The sequence below is a fragment of the Copadichromis virginalis genome, linkage group LG18, assembly GCF_057382275.1.
Source record: "Copadichromis virginalis isolate Kocher_CV1m ecotype Utaka linkage group LG18, C_Virginalis_male_GT1.1, whole genome shotgun sequence".
In the NCBI taxonomy this organism is placed as follows: Eukaryota; Metazoa; Chordata; class Actinopteri; order Cichliformes; family Cichlidae; genus Copadichromis; species Copadichromis virginalis.
In genome coordinates this window covers 19379922-19405474 of record NC_140635.1, presented here as the reverse complement: position 1 = coordinate 19405474, position 25553 = coordinate 19379922, and the positions used below count along the sequence as shown (strand labels likewise).

The 25553-nt window shown below is 39.7% G+C and overlaps 1 protein-coding gene across 2 annotated transcripts; it reads right to left on the bottom strand.

The window, feature by feature from the left end:
- Positions 1-787: 787 nt before the first annotated feature.
- On the bottom strand, positions 788-25553 carry LOC146687680 (oxysterol-binding protein-related protein 1-like). Of its 2 annotated transcripts, XM_085438263.1 has the most exons (29): positions 25358-25553; positions 24950-25080; positions 24748-24833; positions 24572-24646; positions 24240-24351; positions 24033-24118; positions 23458-23602; positions 23194-23261; positions 21250-21294; positions 20839-20912; positions 20457-20520; positions 20189-20290; positions 19975-20094; positions 19630-19708; positions 17969-18075; positions 11740-11908; positions 9678-9867; positions 7340-7415; positions 6454-6588; positions 6126-6223; positions 5821-6003; positions 5616-5723; positions 5278-5367; positions 4954-5080; positions 3154-3270; positions 2941-3064; positions 2763-2853; positions 2632-2652; positions 788-1983 (listed from the first exon to the last, which is right to left on the bottom strand). In XM_085438263.1, the coding sequence occupies exons 2-29, from the start codon at positions 25071-25073 to the stop codon at positions 1881-1883; spliced, it is 2919 nt and encodes a 972-aa protein (XP_085294389.1). In that variant the 5' UTR covers positions 25074-25080; positions 25358-25553; the 3' UTR covers positions 788-1880. The 2 variants fall into 2 exon arrangements, with proteins under 2 accessions (XP_085294389.1, XP_085294390.1); XM_085438264.1 differs by lacking the exon at positions 2632-2652 and having other exon boundaries at positions 25358-25545.

Below are 25553 nucleotides of genomic sequence, written 5' to 3'. Positions count from 1 at the left end.
CTGTAGTGGCTTATGAGGCACAGACAATGATGAGGAATCTTTTATCATTCCTCCTCAAACTGCTTCAGATGCCTTCAGATCATGGAAAGTGGACATTTTTTTTTTTCCTTACCATTTTCTTGTTTTGTGTTAACTTTTTTTTATCCTGTATTACAGAACTTCCGAGCTTCATCTATGAACTACTGCTATTATATTGTTATTACATCCATCTTCTTCTGGTTATTAAATTCAAGGTAACAGGGGAGCTTGGGCCTATCCCAGCTGTCACAGGCGCACAGGCCACCAGCCTGTAACAGGGCTAATACTTATTACCTGTTTTAATTCATTGTTCCTTGATGACAGGGTGTCTTGTACCCAAGGTAGCAAAGCAATGCTAAACCATGATTCCCCCTTTATACTAGGTTTCATGGTCCTGATTTTGGTGATGGTGTGTCTTCTGCCCCTCTAAACATATTTAGATGGGCATCTTTTTGCTAAAAAGATCAACGTTTGTTTCAGCTGTCAAATGGAAACATGCCAAACAAAATTTAGAGTAATGAAAGAGCAACTCAGAGTTCAGTATCTTGCTTAAGGACACTTTGGTACATAGACTGGAGCAGCCAGGAATCAAAGTACCAGCCTTCCAGTTCTCAGATGACCTGCTGTGCTACAGCCACCACAGAAGATAACTTCTGGGTAATCAGATTGCTTGATTCAGTCATAGCAAATGTAACATTCATGACCATAACCATGTACACAGGAATTTCTTTTTTTTTTTTTAACTGCAAAAACCCACAAAACCACAACGTCGAGTTTACATTAAGCTTTTATTTAGCAACATAGAAATTCTGTTTAAATAACCAAACAGTGATAACACATCTAAAGTGTATACATGTAGCAGCTATTGTTACATGAGTAATGAATATTCAGTGCTTAACTGTAAAGGAGGTAAGGCTTGCATAGTTGTAGTGATGCACATGCGTTTGAGATAGTTGGATTTCAGTTATATCAATGCACATAGTACTAAGACGATCACCAGTTATTCTAATCTATATCAAGACTTTTACACAAACACACTCACACACTAATCTAATTGAAGAACCAATGTCCCTGCTTTAGTATAGTTAAGAAAAAAAGTTATGTTTACAGAACCAGGTAGACTTACGCAATGCTGTTAATTGCTATGCACATCTATACAGTACGTAGTATAGGGTTTATTTCATCAGATATTCAAACAAGTCTTACTGTCATATTTCTAGCCATCTTTCTTATACACTGTTAGATATAGCTACACACACAGTTTCACTTGACTGTAGAGGTCTACAAATTAGGCAAATTTGTAACACATTCAGTTAATCGCTAAATATCTGTAGCACTCATAACAGGAAGTGAAAACAGAGGCCGATATACCAAAATGACCTATTTTAATACTTCGCACTGCATAACAGTATGTATGCACAAGTGTCAATCGTAGCCAAAGGTGATTTTAAGAATCGTCACTCCTCTCGATGCTGAAGCTAATGAGGAAAATGTTTTCATGACCAAATGTGAATTACGGAAAAACTACAGACAGTAGAGCTCAGCCTGCTATTTAAACACTCGGTCTATCCAACATGAAACATTTCTAAAAATACATTCTAGATTTTTTTTTAGAACATGCCGGTATCTCAAGTGGTCAAGAAGAACCACAATAAATAATAAGTGAAAGAAAGCATTGTGCTTTATTACTCACACAGACCTACTGAGGATTATATGTCTCTGGGTTCAAACCGAACACCAACACATTAGCTGTTGTTCTATACTCTATTACATAGTTGCTTATGACCCCCCCAGTATAGCAGATGAAGTCCAAAGGTGAGAAATCTGTACAGTATGTAGTTTTGCCTTGTTTTTTTAACTTATTAGTAAATGTCAGGCAGCTGAGAGTAATTCCTGTCCCAGTAGCCTTTCAAGTAAAGCCAGTCCTGAGCTTTGTTGTGTGGGTTGGGTCCTTGTTGAAACCACCTGAACAGTGAGAAGATTTAGTATGAGCACAGCACTTGGAAATAACAAAAGGATTAAATAAATACATAAGAGAATGACACACACACACACACAGACACACACACACACACACACACACTAAGCAAAGACAAATTGATGGCAAGGCTCCATCCACGGTGTACAACTTTAACCTCCTAAGACCTGAACTCTTCCACAGCATGCATTTTTAATTTCTCTTTGATATTTGGCCATATTGGAGCTCGATGAATATAAAAACAAAGAATTACCAGATTTTTTTATTTTATACCTGATTTTTGTTTCTAAAAAAATGAGATCCACATATGAGGATATTCATTTAAAATTTCGATAGAACAGTAGCAGTATGTCCTCGTAATTGGATATCAGGCCCATGTAGAGCAAAATTGAGTATTTTGGTCTAAACAACCCAAAATGTGATGTCCACATATGTGGACGGCAGGTCCTAGGAGGTTAAAAAGCTGAACAGTATTAAACACCAGACTTTTTATGTGACATAGTCTGAAAACACACACAGACAGACCAAGAGCAACAAAAACATGCATTTGTGCATTTTGTCCTGAGGAGTGTGGTGTAGTGTAGTGCAGCACTTCACATGAGAGAAAAATAACACTCAGAAAAAGCGCAGCAAACCTTGGGCCAAGTGCAGCGTTCCTTTTCAATTATAATAAGTTAAATGCATAGTTAATAGCAGAAGACAACATGTAGGCAATCAGTCAATGCCCACCCACAATCGATTTAAATTTCATTTCTCATTGACTAACCTCACTTTCCATTCCTCTGTTGATTTGGTGCGATTCTTCCGGGCCGTCCTCTGTTTTTCCTCAAGTCTCTTCTTCTCAGCACTTGCCAGATCTAACAGCCGTGGATACAGAAAACTGAATACCACCACAGATTACATTCAGCGGGCTCAGCATAGGAAATCAAGATCACGCACTGTACCTATGTCTCCCTTCTCCATGGCGCAAATATCTGGTCTGAGGCGACTGTCTGTGGAAGGTATGACGCCCTCCATGCGCTTGTCTAGCTCGTTTAGCTGCATGGCGAATGTCGAAAATGCGTAGAACTGCAACACCCGCATACACACAAGAAAGAAACTTAAAGCAAAATATTCAAAACTGATCTGACCGATGTCACGTTTATTTCCTTTTGTACCTTGGATGAGTTTTCCGGACGTGGCGTTATTTTCCAGATGAGTTCACTGCCTGGGATGACCTGCACAGTCTCAGTATCAGGTGGAGGCGTCTCTTCAGGCTCCTCATCGACACTGGTCTAAGGCCACAGAGAGAGATATATACAGTACAGAGCAGAGACACACAAGTACTTCTGATGTTTTACACTTTCTTTTAGTTTTTGACAGTTATAATAGGTTCAATCCACGAGGAAACTTCCACGTTGTTAAACTGACTAAAATACAACACAGTCGACAGATTCTGCTCTGCCACACAAAACAAGTACTATGTAACAGGAAGAATTAGATGTAAAAACATATGTCGGTTGACCTGAAATCATTAACTGAAACAGAAACAGCTGGGTTGGGATAAAAAACTGCACAGTGAAAGCATCATTAAAAAGGCAAAGATGCTGTAGAAGTGACAGCTTGATCATAAATATAAGATGTTTCTCTCCCAAGCAGACAATTGTAGAAACTGAGTGCAACAGCGAAAGCAAGGTGTCCCTGTGAAACTGGGAGAGATTCAGCAGCGCCATCAGCTGCTGGCAGAATAAAATGTTGGGACCCTGGAACAATCTGGTCCAGTTTGTTCAGATGTGCTCTTTAGGCAATACTTGCAGACAAAAAAAGAGGTGCTCTAGACATGACCCCAACAGAAGGCAGGCCACTAAAGGGCTCCCTTAATGGTGAATGTCTGCAGGCAACAGTGAAGCGTTGTCACAGACCATGTTATTTGCAGGGATTTAATGTTGGCTTATGGATAAAAAAATCACAGTGTCTGATTGCCTGAGTGCCCGTGCCTGAGATCATTCTGCACCATGACAAATTCCCTTAGGGTTCACCCAGTGTCATTAGGAACTGTCTTCAGTGACAAGATCAAGAAGTCCAGCAACCACTTGGTTCCCTCAGAGCCGTGATCTAAATATATTACATGCAGCAACATGAAGTAGCTGAAATGGACCAAATAAATAGAACTGTAAGTTATGAATGCTTCCTGGGATCTGCAAATGGAGCCGCTTTAAGGCCAAATATCAACCAAATGTAGGTTCTGCTTTACTGCACTTGTAGGAATTCATAAAAATACTCATGACCTTACTTGTTCAAGCTTACTCAGTTATGGGGGACTACATATCTAATCTACATGTAGATTACTGTAAAGTCCCAGCATGATTTTTCAATGCTCTCTATAAAACACATGCTCCTCTTTGTTTTCATACAGACAACACTGTACTGAGGTGGTGTGCACTGCAAAGCACAAACCACCAGAGGGCAGTCTCTACAGGTGGAAGATGCAGCCGTTCAGTCACCTGTGCAAAATGGAAACTACCAGTAATTTAAAAGGTATTGGTGAGCTAACCAAAATGGACAATGCTGTGTACATAAACACAAGTTAAACACCGTGAACTGAACTTTAAACAGTAACGATGCACAGCTACACTCACAGGGTGGCTAGCAGTTCCAGCACCGTGTCATTAATGATAAAGGTATAGAAAAAGTGACAGACTAAATACAACAATAATTACATTTTGCTTTATGAGATAAGTGTTTACATCCACCTTATAATATTAACACATTTGAACTAGGAGAGTTTGTTGGTTCTAAAGTGCAGCACAAACACTATGGGCTGTAGCCTCAGCAGTTTACCGGGTGAAATATTGAAAAGGTATGAAGGGGTGGGGGGGATCATCAAAAACAAATAAACCTACAAGCCCAGTGCTGTAAACTCTGGAAACCAATGGAGACAGAACAAAGGCGCTTTTGAAAGCAGTCAAACGTGGTACCTGTTTGTTGCCCTTTTTTTCATCTGGATTCTTTTTTTCAGTCTTTTTGTGGGCATCAAAAGTCGCAGGGTCTACTGTGTAAAGGCATTCAGTCCATTTGCCATATATTGCACAGAGCTTCTTTTTGCTGCAAACATAAGAAGATGAGATATTAATATATCACAGCTTTAGGTGCAGATAATACCAAGCGCTAACATTCCCATCGTGCAATATAAACTGCGCCACTTTAATATACATTATAAAGTAAATCACAAAGAAACGCTTTATGACAAATTGACTTACTGCTTACAGGCATTACTAAACAGCAATAACTCACGAAGATACCTTTTATCTAGGATGTATCCTTCAACTTTATGCAGCTCTTTTCCAAAGAGGCCACAGGGCTTGAAAGTCATGCTGCATCTCTCTCCAGTTCTGCAAGCAAATGATAGCCTCTTTACCAATTCTCTTTCACTCTCCCTCTGCGAGCTGAAGCTTTCAAACATTAATTAACCTGCTCATGCGACTGTCCCAGTTCTGCTTCCATGATCAATAAGCTTAAGGTTTATAAAGTAGATCAACATTCCTCTGCAGAGCAAGGGAAAAATATATTCCTACATCCAAGTCTCTGTGCATGCAAATGTGTTTCACAGATACGGAGAACACTGCAATACATATTTTACTTGTGATTGAGCACTTCCACGCTGCCATACTGCTCAATCCAAAGCTGACCGACGATAATGTTGTGGACGCAACAGGTGGGGTTTGTCCAGGTGTACGCTTCGTTATATCTACAGAGACAAAAAAGCACTCAGCAAAGGAGAAAAACAATTCCTTACTAAAATACATCAGAACAGATTTATAAAACAGTCTTCAGTGTGAGCTCACTTGGGTAACTCCAGCGTGATAACTCCCTTGGGCTCAGCTTCTATGCTCTTCCCCCAAAACTTGAGTTTGGGGTAGATGGAACCATGAAAGACAAAATCCTCCTTGAGGCCCTCAGCATGAAAGGCACTAACCGGAGGGTGATGGCTTACTTGCTCAGACATCCACCTAAAGCCCAAATCGTCTCTGATGGCAAGCAGGCGTATGTTTGATACAAGACAAAGCTCATTAACAAAAATACACGTGTACAGTAAACAAAAGCTGATTTGTGTATAGGTGCGCTAATACTGATGAGTCTGCTGCCTTACCTGATTAGCTCATAGGTCTCCCCCAAGAGGGGGTTGAAGGGCTTCCCAGTCCTCTCCCACTGTGACGCTACAGCTGACACAGCAAATGCTGCAACACACTACACCGAACATTGTTTTATGTTAATCAAATTACAGGCAACTAACTCAATTTTTGATAGTGCCGAGACGCCACAGCCTCTCTGCACTCATTTAATAATAGTTCAGCAGTTTAATGAGAGGATAGTGATTTGATCCCAGTCAGATAATTAAATGCATCACTACTATTAAAAATGCATCTGTTTTGGAGTTTTTATTTAACTGAAGAAAGGATATATGGCCAGAATGGTACCTTCATCCTCTCGATAGAGTCTGTTGTGGCATTCGCCTGGTGGATGAGGTAGGTGTGCTCCATGTATTCTGTTAGCCGCTGGAGGAAGCTCAGAGGCTCATTAAATACCACAGGCATGGCAATCTTTGATAACTCCTGCAAAGAAGAGTTAGAGAAGATAAAAAAAAAGACTATTAGGACAAACATGATATGGTTTTTGCTTTATTAGCAGACTTAAGCCTAAGGAGACCAAAGCACTTGTGTTTATGTTTTTTGTGTACTGAGATTTTGTTTCAGTACTTTGTAGAAAAGCATTCTTCAAGTTTATGGGAAAACCTTCAGAACACAAAAAGGCTTTTTGTTTTTTGCTCTCCCTGGGAGAGTTTAAACTCAAAATGATTCGTTAACGTAAGAGTGTAGCACTACTATTCATAACCTGAGCTTTCTATTTTTTTTGTTTTTGTTTGTCCCAATTTGCTCTGTTTTTGTTATCCTATATCTGTTTCTGTTATACCCAATTTTATCATTTTGGTAACCACGTAATGGTGTGCTTTGTCTGGCCAGGTCTCCCTTGAAAAAGGGGTAAGTGTCAAGGGCTTTCAGCTCTTTTGGGGGGAAAAAATGAACTGAACTCTCTGTGCTGCACAGAGAGGCTGATTATATTTTAGACTGAGGATGATCAAACCCCACCTCTACACTTCTTTTACACTATACTGTCTCACATTTTGCCTTTTTTCATAAAAGCAACTACAAAAAAAGCCCTCGCTTTTCATAAATCCTAATTTTTTCCATATCATATCCTGGTTCTAATTCAACAATCTACATTACAAAAGCTCATATCTACATTAAAACACAACGAGGAAAATAAAACAAAACATCTACCGGACTGAGAGTGATGTGTTCTCACCATGCCAATGCATTTTTTTAGGATACTCCAGATGCTCACGTCGTTCCTGGAGAACATGGGAGCCGGTAGAGATGTTCTGTGCGAAAGCAATATGAATAACAAAAAGAAGGGTAAACACAGAGAGGATTTCCTGTATCACGTGATCCAGTTCTATTAACATATGGAAAATTACAACATCGCTTGTTGTCTCAGCTGTGCAATTCAAAGCAGGCAAACACTGTGGCTTCATGCTAGATGATCTGGCCTCATCCACACTCCAAACAGCTTTTCTTTTAAAATGTGGCACCGAGCTAAATTCTAAAACCTTCACGTTTTGGGTAAAGCGCACATTAAAAACACATAAATCTGTCTCCTGTGGGTACGAAGCTGCACTATTTAAAAGCTTCAGAGCAGACAACTTAGCTCAACCCACCATTTGGGAAAAAGGGTTATCCGACACCTGTAAGCTTTCAGCTAGTCCGTTCAACCTCATGCAATACCCATGAATGCATGTACAGCTGTGTGTGTGTGTGTGCACGCTGACTATAATACGCTTTCCTTTAATTTTTCTTGTTGCATATGCAGTTATCTGGAAACATTCTTCGCATAAGAAAGCTAAGATGCAAATTAGATTAAAGTATGTGCTTGTTTTTGTTTTCTTGGTCACTGAGTTCATCTTGCAGTCTTGCCAGCATCTGCAGTATGGACTCTTTTACAGGTATGGTAGCTGGAGGCAGATGGTGTCCTTGTTTAAAGAAAAAAAAAATGAAAAGAGTGCTGGTCCAACACACAAATAAAAGCCATTACTTCAGCTAAATAAACAGTGAGCGGGGAGTGGGGGGTGGGGGTTTGCTCCATCTGTAGGATGAGCAGAGCAGTGATGCATGGCAGACCATACTCCTGGCCTATTTTTTGTTCCACTGGCCTCTGCTTCGAGATTTATTAAAGCATGGATGGATTTCTTCATTTCTTCTTTCTTCCTTCAAACATTTAACATGTTTACCTTTAAATGTGGAGGAAAATGCTCAAATCTATCTTTGATTGTTTCCAAAATACAGTTAAAAATGCATTTAAGGGATACTGTGCTGGTCAGCTGAGGTTACTGAAACATGAGCCCACCTGGAAGTGACGTGTGACATGCTATACAAGCGAATCTTTAACTACTTTGAAGCAGAAATATCTTACAGCTGGCACTGTGCTCAGTTTTCAAATCATTATTTCATATACAAACAGATAACACAGCTACAACACCATGGTACTAATGATATATTAAGGCGGTGTATTTGGAGTTCTGACAGATAATTGAAACACTGTGTTTTCATAGAATCATTCAGAGAAAGACTTCAATTTAAACACGCCTGTATCAATTACTGTGGAGACCTGTGGATGGTTTTCTTGATAGGCTACGAAGGTTTTATATTATTGCAATTTGTTTATTGTATATTATGTCATAGCGCTTATATTTTATTCTATATTTGTTGTATTTTTGAGATGTTTTTACAGCTATTTCCTTCCCAGGTCTCTCCCTTGTAAAAGTTTTTGATTTCGAGGCCATCTCCTGGTTAAATAAGCGTAATAATAATCTTGTAAAGAATTAATGGCAAAATGACTCAACATAGAGAAAAACACACCAGACTGTAGGCAATCATTGACGGGCATCCTTTGAATGACAGAATTAATTTCAAATAAACAGACACCTCATAAATCTTTCATGTACAACACATACGAGCCCACACATATGCACACAGAGCTAGCCAGGCAGCCCTTTTCTCCAACTCTACTCTGAGCCAGCACATGCTTAATTATTCATGGATCACTTGTTGGACTGAGGAAGACAGGCCAAGCCAGAATCAGCATCCACGGAAATGAGAGAGAGTGTCAAATCTTCACGACAACACAGCAAGATGCACTGAGTACTGAAACGACTGTTGGCTTGGAGAGTTGGAACTGTCAGGAAAAACAAAAACAGGCTATTCTCTGTGGACTGGATGCTCGAGCAAGCAAAAAAAACAAAAAACAAAAAAACACCTGATGAGAAAAAACAGACTAGGGTGGAAAGCTGGTATCCCATTACACCAGCTCTGTCCACTGACCTATCCTCTTGCTGACTGAGGTCTGCAGCCTGTCATTAGATACCAAACAAATCATATCCACAAAATTTTCATCATTTGGCAAAGTAAACATACACCGTACCGAATCCTGTTATCACCAACTTCAACAAAGCCTCACATACAGCAAACGGTGAACAAGTTGAATGCCGAGCACTGAGCCTTGGAAGCCTTTGTATTTTCCGCTCTTTGCAATCATTTAATCCAGTAAACAAGCACAACATCATCAACTGAAACAAGTCCCAGCTCACCTGTGCTTAACTCCATTGTGCTGGGATGGCTGGTTGCCATGGTTACCCTCCCCTGACATTCCGGAAGGCCCCCTGTATGCGCTGGGATGGCGGAGGGTGTTGAGAAAGGGGGTGTCTCTCCCCTCGTCCTCTTCGCAGGAGTAACTGGCCACAGACAGGAAGCCGCTCAGCGAGTGCTCCGACTCAGACTCTGTAGGGTTAGATGCCAGGTCATACCAAACCGCTTGCAAGTACAGGTTCCAGTAGCTGGCTCGGGAAATGAAAAAAAAAAGAAAAGAAAAAAACCTCCAGCCTCAACAGTTTACTATCTGCAAATAAGCACTTGTGCTCGAGTTCCTCTCCAAACTCCCCCCTCCCTGCTGCCATGCAAAACCCCACCTGAGGATTGTGTTCCAATGAGAGGCCGCACAAAGGATTCGCTTCCTGTAACATTTGTTTGCACTGTGTTCACTGGGATGGTACTCCTCCCCCTAGAAAGCACTGTCACTGACATTACTGTCAAAAATCACAAAGCAAAGACGAATAAGAGAAGCTGAATATGCTTGAGTGAAATTGGTGCTTATTGTGCGATCACGTACCGCATTCTGACTTTTGTGTTGAAAGAATTTCTCATTCACCCACCTACATGGATGGAGAAGCAAATATAACACTGCATAATAAGCATGCTCTATATGAACAGAGGTGCACATGCACTAAAATTGCAATTTTGTTCATCAGTCTTTGCTCTGTGGCAGTTCAGAATGCTAAAAGTAAAGCAAAAAGAATGAAAACGTTGCTTTAAAAATTCAGCCCTTCATGGTGACACAGTTGCATCTTGTTAGTTTTGATTATCCTTTAAACATGTCTGCAATTTTATTTTCTGTAATGGAAAAATGTAATAGACCAGACATAGCTGTGAAAAGTATACACTTGTGTATATAAAAAGGTGCCTCAAATCACACTACCTATCAGGACAAAAACCAAGCCATGAAGACCTCTCTGCAGACCTCTGCAATAACGCTGTGGAACAGTATTGATCAGGGGCAGTGTGTAAAATTATTTCTAATGATCTGTGTTTCCACAGGAGAACATTTGTAACCACCAGGTTTCTCTCTCTTTTAATCTTTTAGAGGCATCTGTGCAGCTAAATTAAGTAACAAGTGCAAGAAGGGCAGTATAGTCCACTGCACATTCTAGAGGATGACCATCTGTCCATGAGACAGAGGAAAAAGATTTTATAGTCTGATGAAAGAAAAACTGATCTCCACGCACTAAGTGATGGTGAACACTAAACACTGAATGCCTCAAATAAACCAGAATGGTGGCAACATTAATTTATGGAAGTGCTTCTTAGGAGGAACTGACTAATCGATAAATACAGGTGGATGCAGAGAGATCCTTGAACAGACACTAGAATGATAATTCACATATCATCATTGCAATGACCCAAAGCACAGAGCACAGGGTATGCTGGAGTAGCTTCAGGAGAATTCACAACCCGGACTAAAACCTCTTGGAAATTTTAGGGAAGGACCTCAGGATGGATGGTTGTAATTCTTAGGCATTTTTTCTACGCCTCTTAGAAAGAATTCTTAGGCATAGACACACACACACACCCGTGTGTGTGAATTAGTGAATGAGGCTGGTAGTAAGAAGTCTTAGTAGAAAAGTGGTATTTAAGTATGAATCAAATTACCAGAAGATGTCAGTTCTCAGGTGCTTCAATTATGAAATATCTGTCCAAATCCAGACGCCTTCAGTTATATGACTCACACAAAATCTAACAAAAAAGGAAAGTCTGCTAAATAGGACTGTACTGAAATGTACACTGTATATTGTACTCCGCATACTGAGTTTTTCAGCAGAAGAATAGAAAAAAAAAACAAAAATATTTAACTCTTTTAAAATGCAATTTACAACAAGAAATCTGCAAAAAGCGACGTGACCTGCCTCATTTCTAAATCCATTTGATTGTAAGCATGTTTTAGGGCAGTAGAAAATAACAATTGCATTTTCGATCTCTCCCAACCAACAAGACATACTACACACATTGATTGATTACTTCCACCAAGAGGCCGCTGACCTGACACGGCATCATAGAAGTCATCTTCATTGAGAGTACTAAGGTTGGAGGACTTCCGCCTTTTACTCAAGGATTGCTTGAGCTCGTGGTTCTCAGTTGCCAAAGTCTGCAAGGCTTCTGTTAGAGCTTTGTTCTTCTCCACTTCCTGCTCTACTTTCAGGCTCCACACCTGCAAACACAGGACAACCAGACAGAAGGTTAAAAGCGACCGAAGAGAGCGTGCCCAGAGCTACTAACTTAACATTTTATTGCAGAAAAACATTGCTCTTAAAAATGTGATGATCATAGTGGAACAAGCAGATTAATATTTTGATGTCAATCAAACATGACTCTCTGTCTGGGGTTTTGATCGCAGGTCATTGTTTTAACCCTGCCCACAGATCTAGTTTCTTCCAGGCTGAACCAAACACCATAGTCTCAGAGAGCTCCGAAGCCCAGGATTGAGTGTCCCTTCAAAGGAACCTGAGCCAGGCCACTGCGTGACAGCCCAGATTAGTCTGTCCTATTGTCCACTGCTGCTGATGTTCAAGCTCTACCAACAGGAGTCGAAAACCCAGCAAATATCCACAGCCTCTAACAAAATGACAAAAATAACACTAAAGCTTTAACAGCAACATATTATTTAAAAACAGGTAACACCTTTTACTTCTTGTAAATTCAGTTTAGTGAATTATTGCAAAATAAAGAAACTGAGCACAGCCTTCCCAGTTTGATAAACGTCCAGTGTCACCTTGAAGAAGGCAGCTGAGAAACAGGAGCTTGCAAATCACACTGCAAATCTGAGACTGGACAGCAAGGTCGGTATCTTCGACTAAAGATGAAAAGTTCTGTGTCATCTCTTATCGTGCCCGATGTGTTACAAGGTGAGCACACAGACATGCACAAAGACACAGCTACTGATGCCTAGGTAGCAATTTATGACTGTAATCGTGTATGTGTGGTTAACCCATTTCCCTTTGATCGAGTGTATTAGTCCCTGCGAGGATGTTGTCTGATTAACAACATGAATAAAAAAATGTAACATTTAGAAGATTTAGATGAGTGATTTTGCGTCAGACATCAGATTCTCATGACGTCTAATATTTCCTTTAAAAGGGATGATTGGAAGAAAACTAATAACTTTTGATTATTTTCAAAAAATCCTCTCAAAAACATCAGCTACTATACTGCATATATAAAATGATTATATGATTGAACACAAAGACTTAAATATAAACTGCTTCAGATGCCTTTGTGGTAGAATCTGATCAAATCAGCCACATACACTTAACAGAAAAGAGGCAGGGAAAACCCAGACACATTTACTTACTTGCTGAATAGCATGCCTACTCCAAAGACCATGATCCAGCCATTTGTAATGAACATTGATTGTTTCCGATTGCCAAATGTTGGGTCAGCACAACCGGAACTGCAACTTCCAGCTGGGTTATTATGGAAATTGCAGGGTTTAAAAAGGCATCACTGAAATCCAGTCAAATCCCAATAAACTGTATGTAAATCCAAAAAAAAGTGACACGTTAAATGTTAAATTTGGAGATCTATGTATTCATTCAATATCTGATGAGTATACTTCAAGACACCTTGTTTATTCAAATTTATCATCCTCTGTCAAGTTATAGTCCAGCTTATCTATAATGACCATCTATAGATCTGTACCGATGCACTTTCTCTAGAAACATAAGAACTACAACATGTTCAACATCCTTTTTTGTCTTGGTAACATGACAGACACTTATAAGCTCCTTTTGCAGGAGGTTGGTGATGGAAAATGGATAAAAATAAGACAACTGAGAAGTCTGCACAAGCTATAAGCTTTAGATCATTTATTATTTTGCCGTAGTCAGATGAAGATCTGATGAAGCTGTCACCAGTTAATGAAATGCCAGCACTGGCAAATCAGAAAATGACTATTTAACAAAAGGTGATAGCTTGGGTCAAATTTATTGTAATTTGTATTAGAAGCACAATTATATTCCTGTTCTGGTTCCCTCTGGTTTAACGCAAGGCAGACACAGTATTATTAGAAAGAATCACACATATTTTTCAACAATTAGACATTAGAAGTAACGTCGAACATTTGGCTTCAGCCTGTCAAAGTGTGTGTAAAGGACCAAAAGGGTTTTTAAGAGTCTCGTGTACTTGACAATTTGACTGTGTGAAAGCCCCGAGACCTCAAAGTCTGTACATTTGTAAGCTTGGAGATTGGGACTGATCTAATCTAATCTAGTCCTGGGCAATTACTGGTCGGATCAGTAACGAATCCCGCAGGCTGCAGGTGTAGATCCATTAATTACTGTGTTGGCTAATAGAAAATTCCCATATACTTTTCATTGATCAGATCCATAACTAGGTTTAGCATAGAGAGCCTCTCTGAGATCTCAGCACACTCTATATTCTCCCTTCTTCTGCACTAGGGAACAAGTCTGGCAGCGAGTCTTTAAGTCTGGCACCTACATTTAAGGTTAACGTTTCCATTACAGCTGTGTTTCTGAATCTATGTTCATCTAATTTAGGACTTTAAATGCAGCATCATTTAAAAATGCATAAAAATAGTAAATTCTTTAGCATTATATTTTTTCTTTAAAGTTTGTGCAATGGGAATGTCTGCTGAATTGTGATTTTATTTTCATCAAACATATTTGATAAATATATACTGTAGTTTAAAGGTGACTCATCTTCCTGTCTAGGAGCCTGTGTTAACACTCCCTGTCCCAGGCACTTGGCGTGAGAGCCCATCCAGGAATGGAACACTTGTGTAACCATCGCAGCCAGCTCTTTCATTCTCACTGCATCCTCTCGCCTGAGCACAAACAGTGCTATTTTAAGCCCTGCTGAGGCTCTGTGCTGTAGCTGTTACTGGAGCCTGGGAGGGATGCTTCTCCTTGGCCAGCACCCCAAAGGGTAAAAATTTTATTCTGTGCTGAAATATACTCTCTTGTTTAAAGAAAAGCAAACCTCAGAGGCAATATTATTATAGCTCTATACATTGGACTGTAACATTAACTCTATATCCAACTGTATTTGGAAAGCCTGCTTCAAAGGAGCCATTCAACTAGAGTAAAGGAAGTACCTTTATAGTAAGAGATGTAGTAAACGCTATGAGGAACCTCAGTCCCAAAAATCAGAATAAACAGAAATACACTGTGTTCATGAAAGGCTTGGCCATGGTTAGTAATAATACTCAGGTAGTCTTTAAATGATGCTCACTTGGTACTAACCAGCCCAAAGTGTACCCCCCACACCATTACATCACCACCATCAACCTGAATCATGGATACAATGTAGACTGAATTCATGCTTTCATGTTGTTAACATCCAGTTCTGACCCTAGCACCCAAACATCATAGGAGAACTCGAGATTGGAAAAATGTTTGGTCTGATCAATCTACTATTGTCCAATTTAGGTGAGCCAGAATTGGATATCTCAGATAGTCTGACCACAGAACTGCTGCTCATTGGATATTTTCTCTTTTTTGGATTTTATTGTTATAGAGACGGTTGTGTGGGAACATCCCAGTAGATCAGCAGTTTCTGAAACCTTCAGACGAGCCTGTCTGACACATACAAAGTGACTTAAAGTCACCTTTAAAGGTGACTCTAAAGCCAGCAGACCATCTTGACCATGTTTACATACCTAACTGCACTGAATACATCCATATATATACACCCACTCACCAGCCACTACTGAAACAAAGCCAGTAAAAAATCTCCTGTCTGGGATACGACAGGAGGTTTGTTACTTATGTGGCAATGGCTGAACTAAAGGTCAATTGCTACACTGTCTTCACACCAACCCCCAAAGTTTTAAAGGTCAACTGGCTTTCTGACAGACTAAAGAAGAAGAAAAAAAAATGTATAACTTCAATCAAATAAATGTGCTTTATGCCTTATTCCTGACGTCAGACCAACACAAAGTGACAGATCTGCTTTTCAGCACATCACCACTAAGTGGTTCCAAACTGTAATCCTCTGTTCGCTTTCTAGACAGGGGGGCAATCGTGCCGCCTGACAAACACCAAGCAAAGTGGGGCCTATAAATCTCTGTTGTACGCGAGTGTCGTCAAACCTCCTCATGAAGCTTTCTACCCATTTGTTAAAAGCACAATTCTCCTTACTTTATATGCCATATACTCACATCCTAGTCACAGTGTGCCCTACATGTACTGTAAAGATGTGGCACTTCCACTAGCATACTTTACTTCTGCAGCGCCTGCTGAAATGGGTCAGACCACATCTACACTTCTGAAGGACAATACTCTAATTGGTGAAAGACCCTTTGAGCCATTAAGTGACATGATTCAGTATCAAACATGTGTGCAGTTACAACAGAATGTGAATACTGCCATGGACTGTGGACAGTAGAAAACAAGTATGACCAACAGAAGCATCTGGGGTGGGAGAATAGAAATGTGGGATTAGAGCTAATACAGCTTAACACGGGCAATCTCAGCACTGTAGAAAATATAATCCATTTTGTACATGTAGTAGCATTAGCTTAACGTGGCACCAGTAGATTTACCATGCTTGTTAAGACATTTTCTTCTTATTACATTCGTTTGTCAGAAATTAATCCAGTTTGTTTTATTGGAACGTTTTAATGTTTGATTGATGAGATTCCAGTGAACGTCCTCGGCTTTCTTATTTAAAAAGCCTGATTAAATCCTAGTGACATGACAGTTGTACCAGATTTGGATGAATACATTACTCTTAGTCAGTGCAATACTGCTATATTTAGGATTTATAGCAAAATATTAAACACCCTTGTGTTTTATTGGTTCTCATGCATGCTTAATTAACAAGAACAAGTCAACAAGACAGTTGCCTTATTAAAGGTTTTCAGGCAGTCTAAGTGTATATCATACAGTAAGCACAGAGTAGTAGTTTTAGAGTGATAATTTAAAATCAGCTGCTAAAGGAAGAAAGGAAATAATTTGGGTGCAACATAAAGAATGATTAAATAGTTAAACCCACAAACCTTTGCTTTGAATCCTTCCATTTATCTATTACCAGATCAAATGCATCCTCAGTGCAATTTAATCAATGCCTATCTATGCTCCTACTTGGCAGAATTAATTCCTTTATAAGATGATCTCATTATAAAGATGTAATGAGCAGTGTAGATTTCGGTGCCACTTCAAAGACGCTCAGTTTCACACTCCAAATACAGATCATTAAATCCACAGAAATGACCTCCGCATACTGATGAACAGCCCTCGCTGGCGCCACTGCTTTAGACCAACCCTCAAATCAACAATACACTAAGTAACATCAAATTTAATCGCTCCAAACTTCAAAACGCTTTTTGCCGCTTTGAACAACCGGCAAACACAGCCGGTTGTTCAGCTCACAATAAAAGGCAAAGCTGTAAATTTTATACAACAACAACAACAACAACAACAACAACTGTTTGTTTTGTTTTACCTGTGTAGATGCGAGAGGAAAGTGCTGTCGCTGTGTCTTCTTTTCCCGTTCTCGGATGCTCTGGCATATGGAAATGTGCGTGCGAGAGTGTATTCACACTATGCGAGCGTGAATACATGTATCTGCGGCTGAGCCAGTGAATATGAAAGCGCTTGGGTTCCCTCACTAAACGCACAGCCTTTCCCCTAGAGCGGGAGTGTGTGGATTCGAGTCCAAGAGTGTCTGCGTGTGTGCGTCTGCACTGATCTGCAGGCTGAATGCAGACCTAAGCATAAAAGCGGATCTTTCCTACGTCCTTCCTACAGACGTGCCAGTGATTACCACGCTGTCCTGGTGCTTCCCCAAGGGCACAGCACAGCCACCAAGACAAGTGGACAGGGACTGGTACACGCACGCGCCTGCATACGCACACACTCACACACACATTTTAAACCTGATTGGTGTGAAGGAGCTAACGTAAGGGGGAGGGATTTAAGGATTTTGTAATCAGTCAGTATAATTTATTCAGCCAATAGGAGGAGAGTATGCGGGTGAAAGTATATGAATGAGAGGACGATTCATACATGCTCAGTGAGCTGCAGCTAATCTACAACAGTACCCTCTATTTACATCAAGTGGAGGGGTTACAGAAGACTGCATGCAGCTGACAGAATCAAAATACATCAGAATCACAGATTACACTGCATTAGATTAAACTCTTACACTATTTTAAATAATCTATAATAGATTTTCAAGCAGTACAATCCATCCAAAGATGATGGACTGTCTCAACTTGCCCTCCCCAAGAAGAGTAATATGCTCCTCTTACCTCTTCTTGCTTTGACAGCAGTTCAAGGCACAGATGGAGAGCAGAGCATGTTTCACTGGAAAGTTCACTCGTCTCTTTTGCTTTCAGCAGAAGTGTACCAGTCAACTCTTTATAAAAAAATAAAATGAATGTATCTGTATTAGCTTATACTGTACACAATATTATATATTTTAAAAAGGAATTAAACATCATTTTTCATTACTGGCATGTTTTTTTTTCACAATTAACTGAGTACATGTGTATTTATTGCAGAAGATGTGCACCCTGTTGAACTACTACTAAAAGGCCTAAAGAATGCCAAGAAAATATCCCCCACACAATTAGCCCAGCAGCACCAGCCTGAACAAGTTATTTAATTTGAATTTAATCTTTATTTAAAAAGGAAAAAATATCCATTGAGATGAGAAAATCTCTTTTACAAGGATGTCCTGGCCAAGATGAGAAGCAGCACAGTTTGCAAAGTGCAAAACAAGTTCCAAATCAAATTCCACCCATTTAAATTTTACAGGTACAGTTGGCGACTAAAACATCTGTCAGTTTTTACTCCAAAGTAGTTAAAGGGATAAGAGATTCCTGAGCTGCAGATCATTCCAAGATCACGGGCCGGAAAAAAAAGATAGACTAAACTTTCCTCACTCCGTGCTCGCTAGGGACACTTTAAACTGCAGCCAGCTACTGGCTCTGAGATTGTAGGTCTTGTGGAGGGCAATGAACTTGGCGTAGGTATATGACGGCAATTTTCTTAGAATGGCTTTGCATGTAAAAATATCCCAATGCTTCAACCTTTGATTATTGAGTGAAGTAAATCCAGCAAGGGTTTACAAAGTGCAACGATGAGTCATGAAGTGTGAGCCTGTTATATACGTTACGGCAGCATGGTAAATGGGGTCTAATTTAGCTAAGGTTAAGGTAAGGTTACAGAAAGCAGGATGTAGCCATGCTTTCATGCCTCATCCTACCATATGAATGTTACAGCAGAAATCAAGACTCATTAGTCCAGGCAAAAATCTTCTTACCTTGTATTGTCCATTTTGTTGAGCCTGTGCGAACTGCACTGCGCTCTGTGTTCAGAGATGCGCTTGTCCATAAGTTAGTTGGAATGTGTTTTTATTTTAGTTCATTTGTGTGCCTGTCAGCTCAAAGCAGTCTGGCCATTCACTTCAGTACTGTATCAACATTTCTGCCCACAGACGTGCTCTTCACTGGATATTTTCTCTCTCCCTGGAGACGGTTATGTGGGAAAATCCCAATAGATTCCAACATACACAAACCAGCCTGTCACACACAAAGTGACTTAAAGTCGCCTCTCTTCCCCATTCTGATGAATAAGAAAGGCTATCTTGAGCATGTCTACATGCCCAAATGTACTAAGTACCTGCCATGTGATTGGCTGATTAGATACTTTCACTAATGAGCAGTTAAACAGGTGTAGCTAATGAAGTGGCTGCAATTTTCTAGAACAAAATTTAATTCTACATTTTGCATTGAGGTCTGGTATCCCAGCCGCACATGCTTTTTCCACAGCAAATGATATAAATGGTTGGTCATCTTGATAATTTTCTGTCATTTACCAGCCTGAATAATCATTTTTGAACAAGTCTAAAAATACTCTCCTAAAATATCTCAGCACAGTAATAACTGGATATGTCTGAAGCACTTACCATAATTCTCCTCATTCTTCGCCATGGACAGAAATGTTGACACTTCACTCTCCAATTTTTGCTGGAAGGCCCTGGCTGCCTGCAACAATTTTAGACAAGAGAGAAACTTAACACTAGAACTCTGTACAACTCAACAAAACTGAGGGTTTTGAAATCCTATATGGCTCAAACCCAAAGGTCAATGACACTGAAGTTCATCCGGCGCGTGATCCATCACAATTCACAGGTTAATGTAATTTTTGAAAATGCTACGTCGATATGAAATGAATCAACTTTTTGGGTTCGATATAATAGTGCTATAAACCATCTGATCATCATCACCTTACTTTTTGATCCCGGTCTTACCTGAAGCGCTTGTTCAAGGTTCCTCACTCTCACATCACCCGCAGCATAATCTATAATCACCTCTTCAGTGTCGTGGCGAGTGCAGTAGGATGCATGCTCTTCAAAAGCATCCAGCCATCTCTAACAGAATAAATGGCGGCAACATTTCCATATTAGTCCTTTCATACAGATAATACTGTTTCTTCCATAAAGGTGGTGACCGATTTTATCTCACTTTTCTTGTTGCCACGGCATTTGTCTGCGAGGGGACTTTAAAATAATGCACAGAGTCATCGAAGCACCTGAGCATGAAGAAGCAGTGATCCCATGGTTTGACCTGGAATAACAAGAAATCACTAATGCACTGCAATCACTGCTGCAATAGATACAGTATAACTCAACATCATGCTTCAAATTGAAAATAAATGAAACATGTATTTACTGAGCATCTGTGGGGTAATATAGATTGATAGAAAACACGCCTCTAAACCTCCAGTACTTACCATGCAGTAGGCTTGTGAAAGAGACTTACAGCCCTGTTTCCTAACACCAGCCAGTGCATCAGCTCTAAAAAAACAAAAACAACAACAAAAATGATGAAAGAGCATGCAGAAAAATCACACACAAACACACACTCACAGTGAAAGATAAAGCAGCATTAACAGTTACCACTTTTAAGTAAGTATTAACGGTATAATTGGCAAACCACAGGCGACGTCATCTCCAGTAACAGTTATTTTTATATCCCCTCTCTCTTTTTAAAAAAACAAAACATTTCATTAGTGGATTATAAGCAACATTTCACACAAAGTGAAATATATAATACTATAAATATACATACTATAGCGTTTAGCTTTATAAAATCGGCTGATAAAAGTATCTCACTGTCTAGGGTACCAGGAGACAGTTCCATTCTCAACTACAACCCAGTGGGAACGCCATCCGAGGAAGCGTGAGCTCTGTCAGAGAAACAATAATTTAACAAATACCCCACGCAGCAAAACTACACATCATCATTACATATCTAGTTTAAATGACTTTAGAAAGAACAAATATTATCAATTTTAAAGTTTTATTATCATTATTGTTATCCCAGAGTGGTATGACTTTTCTTGTAAATTAAAGTGTAGCATGTTAAGAAAAACAAAAGAATAAATAGTTCCTATAAGTCTTTTTTTTAAAGAAGTTCAAATATTCTGTGTCATGTAATGTGAAAAAAGTCAATTTCATCAAATTGTAAAGGTCAAAGTCTGAACATGGTCTGACCTAATAATAGTACAACATAAATCCAGATACCTTCCAAAGAGGTCCTTCAATCTTCTGCACCACACTGCTCATGTCCTTTAAGAAAAATGAAATATCAGTCTTGTGTACAGCGTTGAATAGTCTGTGTGTGAATCATTCGTTTTTAATATACTAACAGCATTAGCGCGCAGTCTTTTTAAAAGAATTGCACCATGACAACGTGGTGCTCCACATTAACGCTGCATTATCAGACATACGGATACGGACGTATTTATTCTTAATAAAAGCTGACTTTTTCCTCTACAGTCACCATAACGGTGTGAACACATGAAAACATACGAAGAGAAAGTGCCGATATGATGTAGTTCAGAGAACTGCAGTATCTGTGATTAATGTGATGGACTTTAGATTTTTTTTTTTTTAAAGTGCCTTTTGGTTTTATGAACACGTTTCCAGTGATGGGCTCTTTAACCCTGTGAGAAACAAGAATGAGCACAGTAAATTTCATCAAGTTGGATTTGCAGTTTTCCCAGATAAAATTTGGTGAAAAAAAAAAAATAAAAAAAAAAAGACAAGACACAAGTACTGCGCAAAAGCCTCGAGTCAAATTTCATGGCTAATAAAAGGGGAAATTTAATTGAAACGTGCAAATGTAAAAGAAATCCAGGATATAAGGAAAAAACTGTTTATACAAATAAAATAAATATTTGGTATGACAAACTTTATTCTGAACTCTCTTGGGAAAGCTTTCCTGTTATTTCTTTAAGCAGTCTTCAGGAATAGTTCTCCAGGCTTCTTGAAGGACATTCAAAGCTCTTCTTTGGACCTTTTGTTCCATTCTCTGCCAAGATGATCCCACACTACTTAAATAGTGTTGAGGTCTGGACTCTGGGAGGGTCAGTCCATGACAGATTAAAAACAAAACAAAATCAAAAACAAACCAAAATGCAGCATCATCTACGTATGTTGCCAATCAGACATTTCCACTTCATGCATGGTGGACCAAAGTCTGACGATATTTTGCTCTGTACCTATCTTCTATCGATTTTTGCAAGACCTCTAACACCACTGGCTGAATTGCAGCCCCAAACCATGACAGAGGCTCCCAGTTGTTTTACCTCCTCCGTACACACTGATGACAATTTGAACTTGAATTTGGATCCATCAGCCCATAAGACCTGTTACCTTTAAGTTCCAGTTCACTTCCTGTGTAACTAGTCGCACTTCAACCTTTTCTCCTGGTTTCTCTTTATTAAGACACACGTCTTGACAGCCACCCTTCCAACTTCTTCTTTCCACTTCTGATGGGACTTCAGTGAAAAGTGAAGGGCCGGTCTAGGTCCCAATTTGTTTTAAGAATATAACCTTTAGAAACTGTTCATATACGCTTAGACAACTTTTTTTAGCCTGACATTTTCTCTTTTGTCTTGCACTTGCCTAGTCGCCTCATTTTTTTCCCCCTGATATGTCACGTTTTCAGCTGGCACGAAAAAACAAAACAAACTATTTTATGCGTGTCAAACTGTTATCTATGACATGTTTTGCAGATCCAACTAATGAAATGGGATCAACTGATGCCCCTTGTTACAGGCTGCTAGTAACAAAGTGCCTAAAGATATAACTTAAATTATTGTTTATCTGTAAACACAACACCAATTCATCCCTTGGATTAGATGTATTTATAAAAAACAGCAAATATCTAAAAAACGAATTACCCAAAAACCCCCAAAACATTAAGAAAGCCTGGAGAACTATTGCTGAAAACCACTTTATAAGAAAAATTACAAGAAAGCTTGGCTCCTTGGAAATAAAATATAAAGAAATGAGGGGCAGCTCAAGTACTCTAATTAATCAAGTAACCAAAAAGGTATCATCCTTTGTGGATCACGACTAAGACACCATACTTGTAATGCAGCTGTGCCGAATGTTCTTAGCAGAACCCATCCTGATCATTCAAAGCGGATGAGACATTACAGACCAGCCATTTGAGCTCACCTTATTTTTATAGGCTGCTAGAATCTGTTTCAGTTCATCAGTGCAAACCAGGTCCAATGCAGTCTGAGCTGCAAAATCATCAGCCATACAAACAAATTATTATGCACCTTTTGACACTTCCTTGGAACAAAACCGGTGGACTATAGTATTTACCATCCTTAGAAAATAACGTGTGATTCTTAAACAACCATTTTAAACACCACTGAACAAATTAAACAGCCGGAATAATAGGAGCTGATGATGAGAACAAGATAAGTGATATACCATTGTTGTTCTTGATACTAGGGTTGGCTCCACACTTGAGCAGCTTTATAACGCACTGCTTCTGCCCCCTGTAGGCTGCACAGTGTAAAGGCGTATTACCCACTGAATCCCTGCAGTGGATATCTGGAGCATCTTTCCCATTGAGCTGAGGGATATAAACCAGAGAAATGACAGAAACAACAGGCAGGAAAATGAGGTTAACCTTTTACATACATCTATCTGAAACATGCATAAAACTATTTAAATGATCAATCTTAAAAACAGCAAGACAGAATGAGATTTAAAAAACAAAACAAAACCTGAACTGGCTTTTACTGCAAGTTGCCACATGCCATCTTATTTGTGGACTCAGATTTGTCACTTTGTGATTGAACATCAGACCCCCCGAACTCTGTACAAATATCGAATCGTATAAAGAGTATTTGTAATAACGGTGGTGCATTTCAACAATCTCTGGGAGACAACTGAAGTGTGTGCAAGGCCCCAAGGCACTTGTTAAATGTGTGAAATTTGGAGAGATGCTCTTAAAGCATACTATTTTCTGCCAAAAGTTCTTTGAAAGGTCAGACACTAACCAATTTAGACAGAGTGGATATAGCCCCCTCTCTGGCTGCTTCCAGAAGCTTCTCCTCATGCCGCCTTGCCGCTCTCCTCTCTGCAGCTGCACAAACCAAATCAGTACTTGAGAACAAAGGCAGCTGATCTTCAGTAATGAGAAGCCATCAGACGTTTAAAAAAAAAAAGAAAAAAAAAAAAAGAAAAACGCTCCCATGATTTCATACCCTCAAGCATGGTAATGATTTCATCGTCCTCTGTGACATCTTTGGGGATTTGAGCAGTTCCATTGATTATGTTGGCACAGGCATCATAGCGCAGAAGCAACAGAACAATCTCCTTAAGGGTCCAAAGGGTGGGGGTGGGGGGGGGGATTAAAGAAAAAACCTGACCATCACATTTCACTCAAAAGCTTCAGTGGGAGATGAGAAAATATATTATGTGTTTCTGTGACAGCTGATCCAGCTGACATTAGGTTAGAAGAAGAAGGTACACCACAGTTTACCGTGCTTTTACAGACTTGTAAGGAAGCACTACTTTTTCCCCTCTCTATCCTTACCTTTCGTCCAGCATATGCTGCTTTATGCAGAGGTGTGTCACCCAGGTTATTCTGCAAATTCACATCAGCCCCTGCCTGCAAATGCATTCTTTATTAGGTGAATATAAAAATGTCTCTGGCTGCAGGTCCTGAACACAAAAAGCATGTTAATGATGTGACTCATACACTGCTCTCACCTTCAGTAACTCCTCAACAACATCTCTGTGTCCAAAGCTGCAGGCCAAATGAAGAGGTGTCCATCCCGAGCAGGTTTTCGAACGAGCTACAGCGAGAGAAAGAAAAAGAAGAAGAAAAAATAAAATAAAATCAGCAATTTTCTAGTTACATGTGACATTAGGGCAGCTGGATGATGGCATCCTCCCCCACACACCAGCTTACATCTGCAGTTGATGTTGAGAGAGCTGTTTTGGTGAATCCTCGACTGAAGGAGCCTCTGAACCTGAGGACAGTTGCCCTCTTTAGCATGAAGGAGAAGTTGTTCTTCCAGTGTGCAATCCTCCATCACTGGACTTATGAAAAATGATGTTAAACACAAGGCAGTTAGCTCAAATTGGTCAATTAACCACGTTAAGCAAGGTGCAGTTAATACAGCTTCTCATCTGCAAGTGAAGAATTTAAGGTTTTAGTTAGAGGTCGACATAATATCTGTTTTTATTTACGTTTGTCCAGCTCAACTGTGTTTTTATTGAGCTAAAGCAGCGTTACCTTTCAAACTAAGAGCGGAAGTAACTCTAAATAGTTATCTTACTAACGTTGGCGAGGATAAAATGTTAAACTCAGACTTACGTGTAGCTATGGATTTGAAACTCTTTCACAATCTTTGGTCTGCTTCACAGGGACAACACGCCACGGCTGAAATCTGATCGGTTCAATCAGGTGACAGGCAGCCGCCACGTGACCGGACAGAGTATTTTTGAGTAGCTACTAGCATTAGTCATACCTAGCAAGTACTGGGTTGGACCCCCTTTTTGCGTTCATAACC